The following is a 20,972-nucleotide window of genomic DNA, read 5'->3' as shown; positions in this document are numbered from 1 at the left end:
GAAGGGGTATACTAGGCAGCGAGACAAGCAGGTACAATGGTAGACAGCATTGGATGGGCATGAAGACTGAAGAAAGGTTCTGTGGGGTTTTAGCATCAATGAGTGGATGGAAGGGGTGGAGTCTTGAAGGAGTGGACATAGGGAGCACAGTCTTGGGGAGAAGGAAGAAAAGAGGGGAGAAGGAGGAAAGAAATGGGCTTCTTTACTGTGCAGTTCCACCTTAGTATGCATTAGGACAGTAACTTCCCTGCAGAGACTCTTCAAGATCCATAGTTTCAGCTCTTGATTAGTAGCATATGAACACTGAAATTCAATTTTTGGCAGGAAGCTGTTGGCTTATGCCTGTAATCCTAGCTACTTCAGGAGGCAGAGATCACGAGGATTGTGGCTTGAAGCCAGCCCAGGCAAATAGTTCAGGAGACTCTATCTTGAAAAAACTCACCACAAAAAAGGGCTGGTGGAGTGACTCAAGGTGCAGACCCTGAGTTCAAGCCCTAGTAAGGCAAACAAACAAACAAACAAAAACCCAATCTCTAGATCCTAATATACCAAGTTTCAGGCATGGCATGCTCACCACTCTTTTATTTATTTAATGATCATTTCTGAAATAGATATGTTTAGAGAAAAACACAGTCAACACCTGTATGCGTGTTGCTCAGTTGAAGAAATAACATATCACAAATACAGAGGCAGCCCCTTGTACTTCTCCCTGACCCATCATCCTCTCCCTTCTAGAAATAACCACTGGTCCAAATTTTATTGTATCATCCTCATGGATTCTTTAGATTTACCTCCATGGATACATATCTCTAAACAATTGCTACCATTCTGTACATGGCCTCTGTATTCTGTGTAGCTCAGTGGTACAGTACCTGTCTAGCATGCATTCAGTTTCCAGCACCACAAGAAAAAAAAAATCCCCAGAGGAGGTTGCAGTACACAGAGACTCCAGTCTCCCTGGACGGCTTGACTAAGGAAGGAAACCTCTTTATACTTTTAGGTCTAAACAGCCCCAGAAATGGCTTAGGCACCTTGTTTCCAGCCTCTTCCACTAGTTCAGTACTTTTAAAGGCCTGTGAAAATGTTTTAATTTCCTTTAAAATCAGAAGGGAAACAGAACTTGGATAATATTTATCTTTCTTTTGATAGAGTCATGAAACATAAATTTTCAATATAATGGAAGGGGCTCAGAAAGCCAAAGGTATGTTAGGCCAATACAGGTTATAATGCAGCCATGGAACAGGAGGTTGGAGATTTACCACCCTGATATCATTTAGCCACAGAATCAACTCCAGCGGCCTCCTGCCACCTTCTTTTATGTGAGACATTAAAGGCCTCTTTGTTTAAGACTCCATAAATTGGGCTCTCTGTTTCTTGCAGATAAATTTATGTCCCCTGAGACAGCCTTCCTGTTTGGCTGAATGTCCTTTCCTTTGTTCAGAAGATGTAAGGAGGGGGCTGTAGTCTGAGACTGCAGCCATCTCAGCCAGAAACTCCCAGGGGAAACCACCACCATTCCCAAGCATGGCATTTTTGGGGGATTTACCTCGAGCAGAGAATTCTGAAGCTTCACATTGAGGGCTGCTTTCTCTTCTTCCAGCTGCCTTATTTCCCTTTCTGATTTTGTCTTCACTTCATCCAATTTTGCTTCTACTTCCTAAATGATGATTAGAAGGGTTAGCCACAAAAGGCATGAAAACAGGATACTTATGTATTCATAACCTGCTTTATTCCCAAAGGGGATCAAAGAATCTTATAGTAATAAAATACTGTAAGAACACGTGTGAGAAATATGCAAAAAGATCAGAAGAAGACAAGTGTTCAATCCACAGCCTGAGGTCTCATATGAGCTACAATGGGTAGACTCTTGACTATAAGTCTGCTAGCATCAAGCAACAAAAGAAAAATGCTCATTGCTAACAAAATTCTCAGTGAACCATAAAGCCAACTACACTCCTAGATGCACAGAAATATTAAGAGCAGAACAAAACTTCTCTATCCTAACAGGATCCATACCACAGAACGATGGGACTCAGAGGCATCCACCTCACGGTCCCTTCCTGCTAGCCTCAGTATACAGCAGATCCAGGTGGAGGAACATTCTGGATAATCACAGCAACCTCTTAGCTATGTCATTACATTTCCCAACCTTGCTGTGACATACTGTGCTACTGTTATGCTTAGCACTGTTCCAGTACACAGTGAAAGCTCAACAAATGATAAGTCTCTTATTATTCTTATAGATACCTACCCTTTCTGATTTGCCTTAATTTCTGGAAAAATTGTTTAAGTAGCTAGAGGACAGGATGCAGCAGTCTATTCTTCTTAGTTGAACTATAGGTAAATACTGTATCATTTATTCACTTTATAAATATTATTGAGTTCTATTATGCACCTGGTACTGTTCGGGAAGTAACAGTAAGTGATAGTATACGTCTTCATCTTATAAGTAAGATGAAGGTTCTGGAGGGTTTGGGAAGAGAGACATGATTGAATTATATTTTAATGGGAACTCTACTGGTTTCTACCTTGGGGACACTTCAAGGAAGGGAATGGGGTGGGAGAAGCAACAGTGGCAGCAAGGTGGGAAAACACATAGTGAATAGCAGATACAAGGCAGTGTAGTTTTGTGGCACAAGTGCTACTGTAGTGACAGCTGCCAGGTATCAGACACCAGTATATGAGGCTGGGCATGGAAGACTGGGATCAATAAGATCAATAACAGGTAGGTGGGTGAATTTGGGAGTGGGGAGGAAAATCTCACCTGAAGGAAAGCTATGCATAAAAGCAGCCAAGATATGCATAAAAGGGGAAGACCGTGGAATGAATAAGGAAGGAAAAGGCTGTGAGCAGAGTTGGACAGGGCAGAGGTGTGGAATGAATAGGCCAGGAGAGGCAAAGAGGAGTCTGTCTCTGGAGGGTCTTATGAACCATGCAATGGAGTTGGAACCACACTGCAGCGATGACAGGGAGCTGTGGAAAGCTGAAAAGCAAGGCTGAGTTGTCTGAAGATCCTGCTGGACTGGAGACTGAATGATGTGAAGTGGGGAATGCTGAAATATTGAGAAACACTGAAACAATGCAAACATGGCTACCTCCAAAATAAGAGCCAGAGAAAAACCAACTCGTATGGCTGGCTGCTCAGCCCCAGTGACCTTCCTGATAATGACCAGCATCTTCCCTCGTCCCCCTTGCAGGTATTTTTTCTAATGCCCATCCCTCTCCAACCTCCCTTTTCCCACTGCAGGATGCTTAAAAACCCCACTCTCAGAGCATCACTCTGAAGACCGAGGGTCCTTCTTAGGTCTCTTCTCCTTCTCCCCAATAAAGACCTGCTGTGTAGAGGTCACAGATTCTTTCTCGGTCTCTCTCTCTCTCTCTCTCTCTTCATTTTCCTTTCATTTGATGCTGAAACCCAGAAGAGAAGGGGGAACGCCCTTCTCCGGTTACTGCTATTCCATGGTAATCCTCATATGGTCAGTGGTGTACCCCCATGGGGTCTCCAATCTAGGGCTTGTATGGATGGACTAAGGCCAAAAGGTACCTAAGCTCCCTAGAAGGACACGGCCAGTGCCCAACTCCATCCCCCAAACTGCCTGACCTCTCTCTGAAACTCTCTTTCTCTCCCTTCTTTCCCTCCTCACTATCTTCTACATGAGTCTATCACTATTATACTTTCTACTAAGGCTCCCTCTCCATCATCCTGACCGTTCTTCTGGGCATAGAGGTAGGGGCAACTGCCCCTTCTAATTGGACTTGAACCCAAAAGTTATTGTTGGCTTTTTCTACCTAATAGCCACACTACTCAGGGGCCTGACCTTTTGGTCATACATAAGCCCTTAACTTTCCATTCCTCTGTGACCACCTGCAGGGCCCTTCACTGATTCCACTCTGCACGCTCAACGGTGGCTCTGATTTCTACAGGGACAGGTTGGACCTGGATGTGGCCTCTCCATCTGGCACTCCGTGGTGCCTCGGTGTGTCACACTCCTGCCATTCTCGCCTTCAGTGTTCCTATCTCTCCCCTTCCCTCTCACCTTCCTGCCATTTGGCACCCCGCCCCGGTGAGTTTCCCCTGGCTAGGTAAGTTAGACATGTCTACCTGCTGCCCCAGGTTCATTTTTCCAGTTTTGTAAGCTTTCTCTGGGGGACGCCCTAGAGAAAGCTTCCAAACCCCGGCCATGGACAATACCCACGCTACAATTCCCTCTGACTCACCCCTGGGGTGTCTCCCACATAACCTCACAAAATTAGGCCTCAAGGGTGATTTAAAACAAACAAACCTCATCCATTTTCCCACTCAAATTTGGTCACAATATAGATTAGATAGCTCTTCAAAATGGCTTGAATTTGGCACTTTTGATCCAAATAGTCTCCGAGATCTTGATAATTTTATTGTGAGAAACAGCAAATGGCAAGAGGCCCCTTATCTTCAGGCTTTCTTTTATCTCAAGTCCCCACCTTCCCTTTGTTAAAGTGCAGTCCCCTCCCCCAGTCCTTTTTGATTCTCACCCCTCCCCCTCAGCTCCTGCTCCTAATCCCCTCCTACCAACTTTTGATACAGATCCCGCTGACAAACCTTCTCCACATAGGTTCCCTCCTACCCCAACCCAACTTGTCCAAGCCCCCTCTCCTCTCCGGAAGACTCTTCCCCACTCTTTCTCTAGAAAACCCTTCCTTAATTGTGGTCCCTTCCCTTCCTTTGTCCTCTCCTCACACCCAATCCCAAACACTCCTACAACTACCTACACATTCCCCTCCAGCCCCCACTCTCTCCCACGAGAGGTGGCAGGAGTGGAAGGAACGGTCAGAATTCATGTCCTTTTTCTATGTCAGGTATCTTCCAAACTGAACGACTGGGCTTCTTTTCAAACAATTCAATAAGATACCATAAGGAATTCCTCTGTCTTACTCAGGCTCACACTCTCACATGGTGTGACATTTATAACATTATTAATGACACCCTCACAGAGGATAAAAAGGAGAGAATATGGAAGACAACAGAACAATGCGCTGACCAACTTCACAAACAGTATCCCAATAGGCATCCCCCCCACCCCACCACTGAGGCAGTACCTAAGACTGAGCCTCAATGGAGCTATCAAGATGGGGACCCAGGATCAAATTCCGAGATCATATGATTTCCTGCTACTGGCAGGTGTGGACAAAAATAGCCATAAACAAGTCAAAGAAATCACACAAAATCCAGATGAAAACCCCTCCCTCTTTCTTAATCACCTCATGGAGGCAATGATAAACCCTGCCTCCCAAGAGGCCGTATTTTCTTATATCTCCACTTAGTCAGTCAGCTCCAGACATCCAAAAGAAGCTCCAAAAACTTGAAGAGGGTCCTCAGACTCCTGAGCAAGTGTTAAAACACAGCATTTAAGGTTTTTAACAACACAACAAGGAAGCCAAACAATTAAGGGACAAAAATACTCCCACAAAATACCAAATGCTGGTTTCCATCCTCTAAAACCAAAACCAGACACCCCATACCATCCCAAAAAATCCACCCAAGGGACCTGGCAAACAGCGCTCTGAGGCCTGCTTCCAATGTGCAAACAAGGGACACTGGGCAAATTCTTGCCCTAATCCAACAAGACCTTGCCCATAATATAGACAATGGGGACACTGGAGGATGGACTGTCTGCAGGGAAAACAGCTTTTTCCTCATGTACAGCCTCAAATTCCTAATGGCCCCCTAACTGAGGATCCAATACCAATGTTTCCACTAGGAGACTGGCAAGACCCGGATCATAAAGCCTCTGCCACTGGTGAGTCCCCTGATCCATGGTTAACTCTATTTCTTTCTTCCTTGATACTGGGGTATCCAGATCTGTTTTAAACAAATATGCAGGTCCCCCTAAAAAGGCCTCTTTCCCTATTGTTGGAGTAGATGGCACACCAAACACATCCAGCATAACACTCCCTCTCTGTTGTATTTTTGGATCTAAGTCCTTTACACACCCTGTCCTGGTTATTCCAGCTTGTCCCTTTCCAATGTTAAAACCAGGTATACTCCATATACTCAAAACCATCATTTTTATCCTGTCCATTAATTCTGGCCAGCCCATACAACTTATTCTCCCTACACAGGACCTTCCACAGCCCAAAACCTCTCCCCACCTCTTACAGAAAGTCAATCCCCAAATTCAAAACACATCCCACCACTCCATAGTGTCACATCATATTCCTGTTAAGATTACTCTTTTTTTTTCATTTTTCTTTTATTATTCATATGTGCATACAAGGCTTGGTTCATTTCTCCCCCCTGCCCCCACCCCCTCCCTTACCACCCACTCCACAACCTCCCGTTCCCCCCCCTCAATACCCAGCAGAAACTATTTTGCCCTTATTTCTAATTTTGTTGTAGAGAGAGTATAAGCAATAATAGGAAGGAACAAGGGGTTTTGCTGGTTGAGATAAGGATAGCTATACAGGGCATTGACTCACATTGATTTCCTGTGTGTGGGTGTTACCTTCTAGGTTAATTCTTTTTGATCTAACCTTTTCTCTAGTTCCTGGTACCCTTTTCCTATTGGCCTCAGTTGCTTTTAAGGTATCTGCTTTAGTTTCTCTGTGTTAAGGGCAACAAATGCTAGCTAGTTTTTTAGGTGTCTTACCTATCCTCACCCCTCCCTTGTGTGCTCTCGCTTTTATCATGTGCTCATAGTCCAATCCCCTTGTTGTGTTTGCCCTTGATCTAATGTCCACATATGAGGGAGAACATACGATTTTTGGTCTTTTGGGCCAGGCTAACCTCACTCAGAATGATGTTCTCCAATTCCATCCATTTACCAGCGAAGATTACTCTTGAAGACCCCTCCACCCCCATTGTTGTCCCACAATATCCCTTGGGCAGGGAGGGACATATGGGATTAAAATTAATTATGGATCTTAATCCCTGTTAACCCCCCTTACAACACTCCCATCCTCACAGTTAAAAACCCAATGGCTCCTTTAGCTTAGTCCAAGACCTCAGAAAAATCAGTGCTGCCGTTAACCCTGTTCATCCTGTGTTTCCTAATGCATATACTCTTCTCTTCCAGACTCCTCCCCAAACCTCTTTCTTTTCAGTCCTAGATCTCAAGGATGCCTTCTTTACAATCCCCTTACATCCCTCCTTCCAACCCTTATTTGCCTTTATGTGGACAGATCCCATGACTCATCTCACCGAACGCTTAACCTGGATGGTCCTCCCCCAAGAATTCAGAAACTCCCCCTACTTTTTGGGCAGCCCCTACAGCAGGATCTCAATTCCCTCAATCTTTTCCCAAGCAAGTTCATCCAATATATAAATGACCTCTTTCTACGCAGCCCCTCAAAATCCTTATGTAAAACCCACACCATACTCTCCTTAAATCATTAACACACTAGGGAAATCAGGTATCAAAAAATAAGGTTCAACTTATCTCAACTTCAGTCCATTCATGGGACTTTTATTAACTCCAGGATATTGTGAAATACCTCAAAACAGAAAAACTGCCATACTCCAAATTCCTTTCCCTAAAACAAAAAGAGACATCCTTTCTTTTCTAGGAGTAACTGGATGTTTTAAAGTCTGGATTCCTAATTATTCAATAACAGCCAAACCACTATATGAGGCTGCTAGAGGGAACCCATATGAGCCTTACCTTGACCCTTTTAAATCTCCTCAAACAAGCTTTACCAAGGGCACCTGCACTCTCCATCCCAATCCCTAACAAAATTATTCATCTATACCTACACTCAGATGAAGGTCAAGCTTTGGACCTGGTGGCCCAAAGTGCAGGAGATTCGATAGCTCCTATAGCCTACCTCTCAGAACAACCAGACCCCATTTACAGGGGCTGGCCAGCCTGCCTAAAAGTATTGGCCACAGCAATTCTCTTAATACCAGACTCAAAAAATAACTTTCAACTTACCTATGACAGTCTGGTCATCTCACAACATTCAAGACTTAACTAGTCACAAAGCTCTTAACTCCATCTCCCCATCTTGTGTTCAGATCTTACACTCCTTTCTCTTACAACCTGATCTAACTTTCAGGTGATATCAGCAACTAAACCCTGCTACCCTCTTACCCTCAAACATCCCACCTAACCCAGAGCTCATGCCTGTATTGAGGTACTTGATGACTTACTTACAACCTTTCATCACATCCTAGACACCCCCATACCTGATACCCCCACCTGGTTTATAGATGGCAGCTCTACAAAGTCCTCCACTACCTCTGCAGCTAGAGAGGATACACAATAGTTGAGGGACACAGAAATAATAATACAGACACCATAATAGAAACAAATAGCCTTTCTCCTGCAACTACCTCCTAACAGGCAGAACTGTATGCTCTTATTCAAGCATTATAAAGGGCAAAAGACAAGACAGTTAACATTTATACAGACTCAAAATACACATACAGTATCATCCATTCTAATAGCCAAATATGGAAAGAGTAGGGCTTCTTAACAACAAAGGAATCCCCAATAAGCAATGCAAAACATATTATGGCCCTTTTACAAGCAGCCACTCTCCCTCGCAAAGTTGCCATCCTTCACTGTAAGGGACATTAAAAGGATTACACTTCATTACCTATTAGCCATAATTTGGCAGACACCACAGCTAAACAGGCAGCTCAAAAATGTACTCCCCTCCACCCCCGGCCATTCTACGAATTCACTATAGTTACACACACACACAAAAATAGAACTATTAAAAACTCGGGGCTAGCCAGCACAAAGGATACTGGTGTGTTAATAATACCCCTGTTCTACCAGAACTACAAATTAAGCCCATACTAACTGCCCTCCATCAAGTCTGCCATTCTAACCCTCTGTCTTTACTCCATTTTATTAAAATTCCTATCACTCCTAATCTTAACTTCCACAAAACACTAAAGGAAAATCTCATCCTCTTGCAACATATGCTCCAAAACTAAACCCTTAACAAACAACCAGTTCCCCTCCTTTCCCACCCATCAGCCAAGAGGTCACTTACCCAGGTCAGACTGGCAAGTGGATTTTACTAATATGCCCCCAGTTAAATGTATCAGTTATCTTCTAGTTTTCATTGACACCTTAACAGGGTGGATCGAAGCTTTCCCCACTACTAACAAGAGAGCCTCCACAGTGGCCACCATACTTTTCAGAGGAATCATTCCCTGTTTTGGTCTCCGCCCTTCCTGCTCTCTCCTGTTCCAGGACTGGACCCACCAAGATCCATATCACCCGTCTGTCCTCCATCCAGGAGACTGATGGATGGACTCCTCCAACTGTACCAGACCTTCCTTCGGATACTCCAAAGCCAACTTAACAGTTATCTACCACAAGAAAACCTTGCAGAGATTGTGTCAGACCTTTGGCTACAAGGAGATCTCACTGAGTTCACACCCAATCAAACACTCTTCTTTTCCTTTTGCCTTTTCTTCACATTTAACCCTCACCATTCTTCTCATAATGATTTCCTTCTTTACCTCCACTCTCTTTACACAGGTAATCTTCTCCCTATCTCTCCAGCAACCAGTGACAGCAACACTGCTTTTAACTGCGTACTCTCTCTTGATTAATGCCTCCGCCCAATTACTTTTAGCTGTCAAACCTAATCTCTCCTCTGGCTGGATCTGCACCAGATCCACTGAAAAGGGCTGGACTGAACATCCTGCCACTCTGGACCAACTCAAAAGGAACCTTATACCAGGGCTCCACCCACCTAGGCTCCATGTTCTTGGCCTGCCGCCGTTCACAGAGCAATAATGCTGAAACTGCTTCTCAGGCAGTATTTGATCTAAAACTACAATTAACACCTCTACTAGAAAAATCACAACATTCCACCCCCTCAAAAACACTCCCTCCTATGACAGGCTCCATAGTACAAGCTGACCTCTATGGGACTGCACCTTTATATATACAAAGACCACATTTCCTGGATTCCAAACCCATAGGCTCTCTTAATATTGCCCCATGCACACAGACTCTCTTCCTCCCACCCCCCATAGTAGTCAATTCCAATTCTTTAACCAAAGGGTAACTTAACTACAGCCCCTTTTATAATGGGAGACTCCTCCCCGATGCCATCCATGCTAGTCTTTAACACACCAGGACTCTACCTAAATCCCTTCTCCAAAAGTAACTGCAAAGTGATATTCACACCTCACTCCCAGCTTTTCCTCTATCCACCAGTTATCATGGAATCCCCCACACCCACTAGTGCTTCTTTCCCTCTCTTACAACCCCTCTTAATAGCCTCCCCCTCTATCTCCTTTTGCTCATATGGAAGAGAACAAAATGCAAATGCTAGAACCCCTTCTATCTTTCCAATTAATGGAATGCCTCTCCTCCTCCGCAGGAATCTTCTTTCTGTGCAGGTCCCATGCATACACGTCTACCTACTAAATGGAGGGAGTTTGTACACTTGTTTTTCTGATTCCCCCTGTCTCCTACACTATCAACTCAGAAATCATTCCTGTCCCGGTTGTCAGTTTTATACGCACAAAAGAGATATCGACCTCACCCCCCTAGTAGTGGGACTGGGCCTCTTAACTGGGATTGGGACAGGATCAGCCAGATTAGGGGTGCCAATCAGCCAGTTCCAAAAACTATCCACAGCTCTAAAAGAAAGCCTTAATGACATTGCCTTACAGATTTCTGCAATCCAGGATCAGATCGACTCATTAACGGCAGTGGTTCTACAAAACAGGAAGGTGGGCGGATTAAGATGAAAAAGGTGAGCTATTTCTCTTCTTAGGGGACAATTGTTGTTTCTTTACCAATAAATCTGGCATAGTTAGAGACAGAGTAAAAAAGCTTAGAGAAAGGGCACAACTGCTAACATCTTCACAGCCTACTAATACCCTTTCCTCCTTGTACCCATGGCTCCTTGCATTGGCGGTTCCTCTTATTCTTGTTTGTCTGGCTTTAATGTTTCTACCATGTCTTATTAATATCCTCCAAAGATTTTTACAGAAGAGTATTAGTGCCATTTCTCGGGCTACCTCAAGGGAACAATTTTATTATTTTATTTTATTTTATTTATTTTTTGACAACTTCCTATCTAATTGGTTCTTCTTTTTTTAAAAAAATTACTAGCATATTACTGGTTGTACCAGGAGATACATTGTGATATTTACATATGTGCTTACAATATATCTTAGTGAGATTCACCCCCCTCCATCATCTCCCAAGGGAACAATTTTAAAGCCATCATGCGTCTACAAACTTTCCAGGCTAGACAACCCCAAACATCATCCCTGGCCAGCAGGAAGTAGACAGAAGACTGGCAACACCCCTTATCTATCTATCTATCTATATATGCCTGGGATGCTGGAATATTGAGAAACATGGAAACAATGCAAACATGGTTACTTCCAATAAAAGAGCCAGAAAACAAAACAAAACAAAACTTGTATGGCTGGCTGCTCAGCCCCAGTGACCTTCCCTCATCCCCCTTTGCAGTCATTTTTTCTAATGCCCATCCCCCTCCAACCTCCCCTTTCCCACCACAGGATGCTTAAAAACCCCAGCCTGTAAGAGAGGCATGCTCTCGCCCCTCTCAGTGTTACTCTGATCACCAAGGGTCCCTCTCAGGTCTCTTCTCCCTAATAAAGGCCTGCTGCTTGTAGAGGTCACAGATTCTTTCTCGGTCTCTCTCTCTCTTACTTCTTCATTTTCTTTTCAGGGACATTGAGGCAGAGAGGTTATAGAGTGGCCCAACAAGAAATGATAACTGGGTCAGCATGGAACCAGTGAGCACACAGGGATGTAGGGATGGATATTATAGTCATCAGAGTAGAATAAACTTCATATAATTGGTTACTGATTGAATGTCAGAGGTGAGAAGGGAGTCCTGTGTGATTTCTGGGCTTCTGATTTGAACATGGCTGGATGGCACCTATATTTTCAATGGGGCCAGTCTAGCCCAGCCAGAGGCCTTTAGCATTATGCCTTGGGGCAGTCATTGAAAAAGTAGAAGAGAGCAATGTGATTTGATTGGCAGGTTTGTGACCTGGTCACTTAGCATATGTAGAATTTCTGTTTAGTAAACCTGTGCTGCCTTCTACGTTCTTCAGGGTTTGCTGTTCTGAAAATTTTGTTTCCTAAAGACAACATGTAAGTTATTCTTTGGTACCAAACAAATCGAGATAACTTAAGCAGTCATTAGAATCCCTCAGCAAAATATTCTGATATTTTACTTCTTAATTAGCTTTTCATCAATAGAAGTTTTTATCTTGGGGATATACCCAAAAGACTGTTACTCCAGAGGCACCTGCACATCCATGTTTATTGCGGCACTATTCACAATAGCCAAGTTATGGAAACAGCCAAGATGCCCCACCACTGACGAATGGATTAAGAAAATGTGGTATCTATACACAATGGAATTTTATGCAGCCATGAAGAAGAACGAAACGTTATCATTCGCTGGTAAATGGATGGAATTGGAGAACATCATTCTGAGTGAGGTTAGCCTGGCCCAAAAGACCAAAAATCGTATGTTCTCCCTCATATGTGGACATTAGATCAAGGGCAAACACAACAATGGGATTGGACTATGAGCACATGATAAAAGCGAGAGCACACAAGGGAGGGGTGAGGATAGGTAAGACACCTAAAAAACTAGCTAGCATTTGTTGCCCTTAATGCAGAGAAACTAAAGCAGACACCTTAAAGCAACTGAGGCCAATAGGAAAAGGGGACCAGGAACTAGAGAAAAGGTTAGATCAAAAAGAATTAACCTAGAAGGTAACACCCACGCACAGGAAATCAATGTGAGTCAATGCCCTGTATAGCTATCCTTATCTCAACCAGCAAAACCCCTTTTTCCTTCCTATTATTGCTTATACTCTCTCTACAACAAAATTAGAGATAAGGGCAAAATAGTTTCTGCTGGGTATTGAGGGGGGTAGCGGGAGGGGGTGGAGTGGGTGGTAAGGGAGGGGGTGGGGGCAGGGGGGAGAAATGAACCAAGCCTTGTATGCACATATGAATAATAAAAGAAAAATGAAAAAAAAAATAGAAGTTTTTATTGAACATAAGTTTGGTTTAGCATGCTTACTGGTACAGACATTATTGTGCACAGTAACAGCACAGTGAAAATCCCCACCATGATAATTTTTTGGCATGAAGGAATGTCTATTTCTAATTTTACACAGCACAACTTCCTAGAGTACATGTAATCAATCAGCTTCAGCTGTTGCCTTGACAAATTTGAACTAATGTGAAAAAAAATCCCCCACAGGTGGCAATTCTGGATTTCAATGTAATCTTTGGGATTAGTAAATTTCATTTTAGGTGTGGAATAATGGGAATTGCTGTGAGAAACCAAACAGTTCTGAGTCACCTGGAGACACAGGAAGAAAGAAGCAAACTCAGCTCAAGTGACCTTGAGGATTTTAACAGGAATCATTAACGTTCTCCCAACTCCGGTGAAGAGGAAAATGAAGAGGCTTGGTGCTCTCAGATATATGACTAGCTGCACCCCAGAGAAGAGAGTTCCATGCACCCCTGATTATTTATAAAATGAATGGAGGTCTTTCATAAACTCTTCTCACTGAATTCTCCTATTTCCAAGAAATAGGTTTTCTCACACTCATTTTACCTGGAGGTAATCCCACAGTTGATAAGTAAAGTCAGGGCTCACTCTCTTTTTTCTGTTTCCTGTCTAGAGTATCCAAGGTCATAGGGGCTTTCAGAAAAGATACATGAAGGCAACACTGTGTCTCAGTCTATTTTTGGATGCTAGTAACAAAATATCACAGGCTGAGTAAGTTATGAAGAAAAGATGTTTATTTTGTCTTGCAGTCTGATCTGAGGGTGAGAGGCTGCATCTGGTGAATGGCCTTCTTACTGGCAGAGTTCTCAGGTGGCACAGGGCTTCACATGGTGAAAGACAGAGGGCACAAGTGTGTGTCTTCTGGTCTCTCTTCTTCTTCCTCTAAAGCTCTAGTATTATCATGGGATCTCCAGCCTGATGACCTTATCTCATCCTGATCGCCTCCCAAAGGCCCCATCTGTAAATCTGACCATAGTCAGATTAAGCTTCTACCCTTTTAATGCTTCATTTAGGGATTAACTCCAACCTGAGTTTTGGAGGGTACAAACCTTACTCAAACCATAGCATTCTGCCCCTGACTCCGCCAAACTCATTTCCTTCTCTCATAAAGATACAATCATTCTATCAATAGTCTCAAAGGCTTAACTGCTTCCAGCATTAATTCAAAAGGCCAAAGTCTCAAACTTAATTCAAGGCAAGCTCCTTGCAGCTGTGAGTCTGTAAAATCAAAGCAAAATATCTACTTCCAATATATAATGGTGACACGGGCACAGTGTACACAATCCCATCTCAAAAGGGAGGGCAAATGGAAAGAAGTAACTGATCTATGGCAAGTCCAAGTCCCAGCAGGGCAGACTTTAAGTCTCAAAACTCTAATTCTGGCATCCCGGTACACTGCAGTGGGGGCTAGGCCCCCAAGGCTACCTCAGAAAACTCTTCTCCCATAGCTTTGCTGCTTGTGGTCCACATGGCTGCTCCACAATTTATATCTGCGGTTTTTCACAGTGCTGGTGGCTCTACCTTCCTGGGTCTCAGAATAGTGGTCCCACTCCTGTGGCTCTACTGGACAGCCTAGTGGAGAGCCTTGGCAATGGCTCCACCCCTGTGGCAGGCTTTCTTTTGAAATCTTATGGCAGTGCCATTACCCCATAGCTCTTGCATTCTGCATGTCTGAAGAATTAGCATCTTGGGGAAACCAAGGTCTGCCACTTGCTCCCTTTGGAGTGATAGCATATGTGGGCCTGCATCTGATTGAACCACAGGTGCAGTGGCTATGGAGTCCTCTGTTGGAAAGCAAGAAGTAGAATCCTGAGTTGACCTTGCCTGCCTTTCTAGGTGTGTTGGCCTGTGATGGCAGAAGTAGCTTCACAACTTCTAAGGCTCTTCCCCCAGTGGCCTGATAACTAGCAACTGGCTTCCTATGCGGTGCTAATCTCTTCAGCAAGCAGATGCTGGGTTGTACCCTTAGGTGCTTTTTCTTTGTTTTTTCCTTTGTCAGGCTGCAAAATTCCATATATTGTCATTCTGCTTCCCTTTTGATTATACATTCCACCTTCAGGTCATGCCCTTGCTCCTGAAGCCTGCAGTTTAGAATGTAACCAAGCAGCAGCATGAATAGTTTGTTATTTAGATATTTCCTCTGCCAGATACACTACCTCATCACTTTTAAATCTGGCCATCCATAACACTCTGAGGCATGGACACAGTTCAGCCATCTGCCTATTTTTTTTTTCTTTTTTTGGTGCTCTTAGGGTTTCAACTCAGGCCCTTTATTTTCTAGGTTGGTGCTCTACCACTTGAACCACAGACCTAGTCCTCAGCTACCTTCTTTTTAGTGGTATGACAAAAGAATAGACTCCAATTTCTAAAAGAATAGACTTAATTTGCATCAGCAATCTGGTCATAACCACTTATCCAGTCACCAGGGCTGGAGGTGTGGCTCAAATGGTAGAGCTCCTGCCTTGCAAGCATGAAGCCCTGAGTTCAAACCCCAGTACCAATCAGCAGACATGTGTAGCTCTTGTTTAGATACCTGTCTTCTGAGAACTCACTGCAACCATCCAGTATGGTCCATTTACAGCGCTGGAGGCATTTTCTAGCAAGCATGTCTCTTAATTCTACCAATCTCTTGCCATTACCCAGCTGCAAAGCCAGTTCCACATTTGCAGGCTTTCCTTTGAAATCTTGATGGAAGCTTCCATGACCCCATGACTCTTGCATTCTGCATGCCTGCAAAACCAGCATCATACAACCAAGTTCTGCTGCAAGCTTGAGCAGTAACTAGCCCCCTGGGAGCATGGCTACAGTGGTCTCCGATTGCCTGGATGACTGAACATGGGGGAACAGTTCCTTAGGTTGCTCTGGAAACACTTCCCTAGGTGACCCTGTGTGGGCAAGGCACCCCAAGCCAAGCTGTCTTCTCAAAGAAAAGTCTTTACAATGAGTTAAAACACTTATACTCTTGAGCCTGAGATGGGAGAGGTCCAGTCAATTACTGAGATGACCTCAATGCATCTTGCCTTTTGTCCTTATGCAAAGTACTTGGCTTCTTTCTAATTGCCCTGATATCTGCAGCAGTCATACTTTCCTTGGCCCCACTTTACACATGTTTCTTTTCTGGGAAAACTGCAAGTGTCTCAAATCTTTCTGTTCTGATTTTTGCTTACAACTCTCACTATAAAGTTGGCTAAAAGCAGTCAACAAAAACCATCCCACAGCCTAAAGACTGAGCTGCCTATTAATTTCCTCTACCAGATGAATTAGTCTATGACTTTGAAATTCAGTTTCATTTAGCGTCTCAGAGCATGAACAAAATTTAGTCAAGTTATCATTTGTCAAGCCAGAGCACAAATGGCCTGCAGTCTAATTCCCAATAGCATCTCCATTCACATCTATAGCATTATAAGCACTGTCTTTACTGTCCGCAGTTCTGTTGGCACACTGGTCATCTAAGCTCCCACCAGAATCACCCATTTGGCTCTGCTTGCAGCATTCTAGACTTTTCCTAGTCTGCCTCAACATTTCCAAACTTCCCCTGCAAACCAGTTCCAAAGACTTGAGAAACACATAGTTAGGTTTAGTCATTGTAATGACCCTACTTCTTTGGTACCATTTTTCTGTGTTAGATTTTCATCATGTGACAGAATACCTGACAGAAACAACTTAAGAGAAGAAGGATTTAGTTTGCTCAGTTTCAGATGTTTCAGTGTATCAGGGCAGGAAAAGCATGGAATAGAATGGAATTTCTAGAGTTGAAAAATATAATATCTGAAGTGAAAAATGTACTGGATGAATTTATTAAAAAAGAGCAGACTATACAGAATAAAGGTGAGCAAAAGATGAACTTTAAAGACACAACAATTGAAACTCACAGAAGCAGAGAGACAAGGAACCTGAAAATAAATGAATATGGAGCTTTGATGACTTGTGGAACAAAACCAGAAGGGGGACAGAGCAGAAAAGAATGAAGAAATAATGGCCCTAAAAATCTCCAAATTGCATGAAAAGTATAAATCCACAAGTTCAGTGAGCAGAAAATACAAAAATCATCAAAATCAAACTGTTGAAGACTGGTGAGAAAGATAAAATCTTTAAAAATGGTCAGAGAAAAAGATGCATTATGCATAAGAGATAAAACTTAAGTATGGCTGCCGACTTTTCACTAGAAGAAAATGAAATCTGAAGGTACTGAGTGACATCTTTAAAGTGCTGAAAGGAAAAACAAATCAACCTCGCATTCTATATATCGTAAAAATATCCAAAAAAATGAGGGCAAAATAGAATTTGTTATGAGCAGAGACCCACATGAGAAATGTTATAGGCAGTTCTTCAGGCCAAATAAAAATGATACTATCTGGGCATTTGATGAATGTAGAAATGATAAATACAAAAGAAACAAGAAAGACTTTTTTTCTCATTAATTTTTTTTCTCTTCAAGCAAATATAAAATCAACATTGCATGGGATTTATAACATGCAGAGTAAAATGTCAGACAATGAATGTACAAAGAACACGAGGGGAGAAATGAAAATGTATTATTGTAAAGTTTGCATATGTGAAATAATATACTGTTTAAAGAAGACTGTGATAAAGATGTTTGTAATAAATCTTAGCGTAAACACTATCCCTCCATCTGCCGAAAAAGAGGCTGGTAAGTAAGGGGTGAAGATAAAAGAATGGAATACCAAAACATGCACAACAAATCAAAACTAAACAAAGAGGGGAACAGGGCACAAAGATGTGACAAGTAGGAAAAACAGTAAGTCATTACATTAAATGTAAATCATCTGAGTGCCCCTAAATGGCAAAGACAGTCAAACCAAATAACCAAATAAGAACCAACTACACATAAGTTTTGCAGTGGATTTGGGACATTAGTACTGGCTTGGAAGTTGCTAAAGCCAGTTCTCAGGTCTTCTAGAAAGCTACTCATTATCACTATGTTAAATTCCTTTTCTGCCTAAACTGCTCAAATGGGTTTGTGAGTCTTGCCACCAAGTATCCTAAGTGGAACAAATGAGATGTGGAGTGCAAAAGTGTTATCTCAGGAGGCTCAGGAAATCCTTTCACAGCTATCACTGTGTGCAAGTGCTAGTTGTAGGATGTATACTCTGTTCTGTTGGTCAGACTAACTGATAACTCTAATCTCATGGCCAAGACAGGCATACAGGTTTTCTGGACTAACTCCAGCATACCTCCTAAAGGTGTTCTTTAGGTTAGGGAAGTATTTAGGGTATGCAATGTACCTGCACCAAGTACTCAAAGAAACAGAGCACTCCTAACTCCACAGGAAAACCAGTGTCTATTTTTAGTTCATAAACCCTGGAGAGGAGGCCTCTTTAAGGCTTTATCTTTCTCTAATCTGCCTGGCTTGATTTATATCATTTACAGTCTCAGTTTTGAGACATGATCAAAAGTAAAACACAGACAAAATCCTGAAAGTAAACACATTTTATTTCCATGTGATTCATTTTCCAAATGGACTCATGCTCCCTGCCTAAAGCTAAAGTGAGATTTATTTGCTTAGTCAGATTTGTCCATCAGGTCACCAGGGCACATGGTGATTAATAAATAGTTACTAGACATTGAATTTTCACTAAATTCTGTGCACTGAGCTAAGGGTTCATATGTAATACCAGACTTTATCACTGCAAGCCCTTGAATTATTTATTCCTATTTTATTTTATTTTATTGAAGATTTTCAATCTTCAGAGAAGTTAAGTGCTCAATCTCTGATCACACAACTTGTGGAAGAGTCAAGACCTAGGCCCAGGAGTGGTCTAGGTGTTTCACGAATTCATGTATTTATTAAATACATGTTTATTGAATACTTTCTTCTCTCAACCACCACACAAAACTGGGTCCCACAGTGGTACACAATTATCTTTCAGTGAACACTAAACACTGGTACCGTAGATTATAAAGAGGGTTTCTCATCATCGCTAAACAAAGCATCCACCCACGTTCAAAATAATATTGATTTACAGTTCATTCTTTCTCTAAAACCCTCACTTACCTGATTTGCTTTTCCTAGCAAACAGGAGAGATAAGGCTTTGCATGTCTCTCAGCAGAAAGCTGCCCCTTCTGGTGGGAGATGGGAACAGCACACAGACAGTTTCTTCTCTCACAGGGCTGTTTAAGAGCCAGGTTCTACCTACTGCCTTGGTGGCCTAGGCACTGGGAGATGCTTCGTTTCTTCGTGTGGATCTCCACTTTTAATCTTTGCAGTGCTCAGAGAGGTGCCGTTATCATCAACACCCATCTAACTATTGAGGCATGCAGAATTTCTCTCTGGTGGGCAGAGGCAGCAGAGTGGGGATTTGGGTCCAGGCAGTCATTAAAGCATGAATTTTTAGTTGACCAAATTTCTCTTTGGGTTTTTGCTGCATGAGAAGAGTTGAATTTCCCTAAGTTAAATGGTATAAGACACCATTCTACCCCATGTCGACAACTGCAGGCCCTGTTGACTTACAATCTTAGGGGAATCCCCTTGTCTCCTCCAAGACACCCTGAACTCCCTCTGAGCAGGGACTGTCCTTCACTTGTGTATCTTCACAGAATGAGCTGAGATGTGCACACAGCAGGAGCATAGAAAATGCATGGGGAAGGAAAGAAGGAATGACAGAGGAAAGGAGGGGATGAGAGAAAGAAATAACCAGAATCATCTCAGTGAACACGGGCCTCACCTTCTGCAGCTTCTTTCTTTCCACTTCCACAGATGAGCGCACTGACTTGATTTCCACAGTGTGTTTCTTTACCAAGTCCTCCAGGCGCCTCACCAGCTGGTCTTTGAGATGCTTCTTCTCCTCCTCAGTTTGACGTTTAATCTTGTGAAGGTCTTCTTCATGTCGCTGCTTCATATATTCTGTCTCGACATTTGCTTCTTTCTTGGCCTATGAGAAGAAACAAGACCTTGTAACTGCTAGAGAGGGGTGAGGTCCATGGAATCCCATTTCTCTTTTATACATTTATATGCTGCTTATATGGCATGTATCAGAGGGTCCAATAAAATTGAAAAGACTATGTATTTGATATTTGTAAGAGATATCACCATTGGAAAAGGGCTTTTTGGAATGGCACGTTTATTGTCACAGTGTCAGATATTCTAGGCCATACTCTAGTAGCTTCTAAAGAATCTTTTGTTTTGACTGAGACTGTAGCAGTTTCCAGTTTCCGAGGAATTGACATAAAAAGTTGGGAGAATTCTACTACATTCGCTGATTCCCAGCTTCGTGGGAGAAACATGAAACGGGGCAGGTAGGAAGCTGGAGGGACGTCCACTCTCACTTTATTTATTCTTAAAATCATGAGACACACTGTGCTTGGCTTCTACCTCAAGCTCATGCCATCAACGCTTCCCGTGACTGCATCACTAGGGCTGTTCAGACACTACCTGTGCATCTGGGCCTCCTAGTGTGCAGGGATACTCCTTGGGAAAGCCTCGATCCTGCTGAGGATGAAGACTGTGGGCCTCCAAGTCATTCACTTCCCCTAGGACTTCATTCTCCAAAGCTTGCTCAGTCTTCCTGTCATCTGCAAGCATAGGTTTCCACGTCATTTGCAATGTTCTTGGCTTTGGCCTTGTGTTCAAAGCCTTCTGCATTTAGGTCCCTGTCCTGCTATTCAGTCATTTTCCTACCACCCTTCTACGTAATGCTCTCCACGGTCTGCACTCCTTGGGAATGGCCACATGTAATTCTCATCTTTGCTCAAACAGCATCCTCATCTTAAAATAAGTGTTACCTCTCCCTTCCTGAGCTAGCAGTCTCTAAAATTTTTTTATTACATTTTCTATAGGTATAAAATTGAGCATGTTCCCAATATATGTGTATTCAAGAGACATTAAGAATAAGAAATATGTAATTGGAACTGCAATTTTTTTTCTTTTTCTTGTTCCTTGAAGCACTTATGCTCTATTTTTGAAGACCACTGTTCTAAATTC

The 20,972-nt window shown here is 42.8% G+C and overlaps 1 protein-coding gene across 3 annotated transcripts in view; it reads right to left on the bottom strand.

The window, feature by feature from the left end:
* The window catches only part of Fam184b (family with sequence similarity 184 member B), a 112,970-nt gene that overhangs the window by 39,266 nt on the left and 52,732 nt on the right, over window positions 1–20,972 (bottom strand). For all 3 annotated transcript variants that reach the window (XM_074042547.1, XM_074042548.1, XM_074042546.1), the window contains exons 4-6: window positions 20,424–20,563; window positions 19,717–19,923; window positions 1,547–1,657 (exon numbers count right to left, since the gene is read on the bottom strand). In XM_074042547.1, coding sequence (XP_073898648.1) covers window positions 1,547–1,657; window positions 19,717–19,923; window positions 20,424–20,563 — 458 coding nt within the window. The remainder of the gene's footprint in view (window positions 1–1,546; window positions 1,658–19,716; window positions 19,924–20,423; window positions 20,564–20,972) is intronic.

The sequence above is a fragment of the Castor canadensis genome, chromosome 9 (assembly GCF_047511655.1).
Source record: "Castor canadensis chromosome 9, mCasCan1.hap1v2, whole genome shotgun sequence".
In the NCBI taxonomy this organism is placed as follows: domain Eukaryota; kingdom Metazoa; phylum Chordata; class Mammalia; order Rodentia; family Castoridae; genus Castor; species Castor canadensis.
The sequence above is the reverse complement of the archived record's forward strand: the minus strand, read 5'-3'. Positions and strand labels throughout refer to the sequence as shown.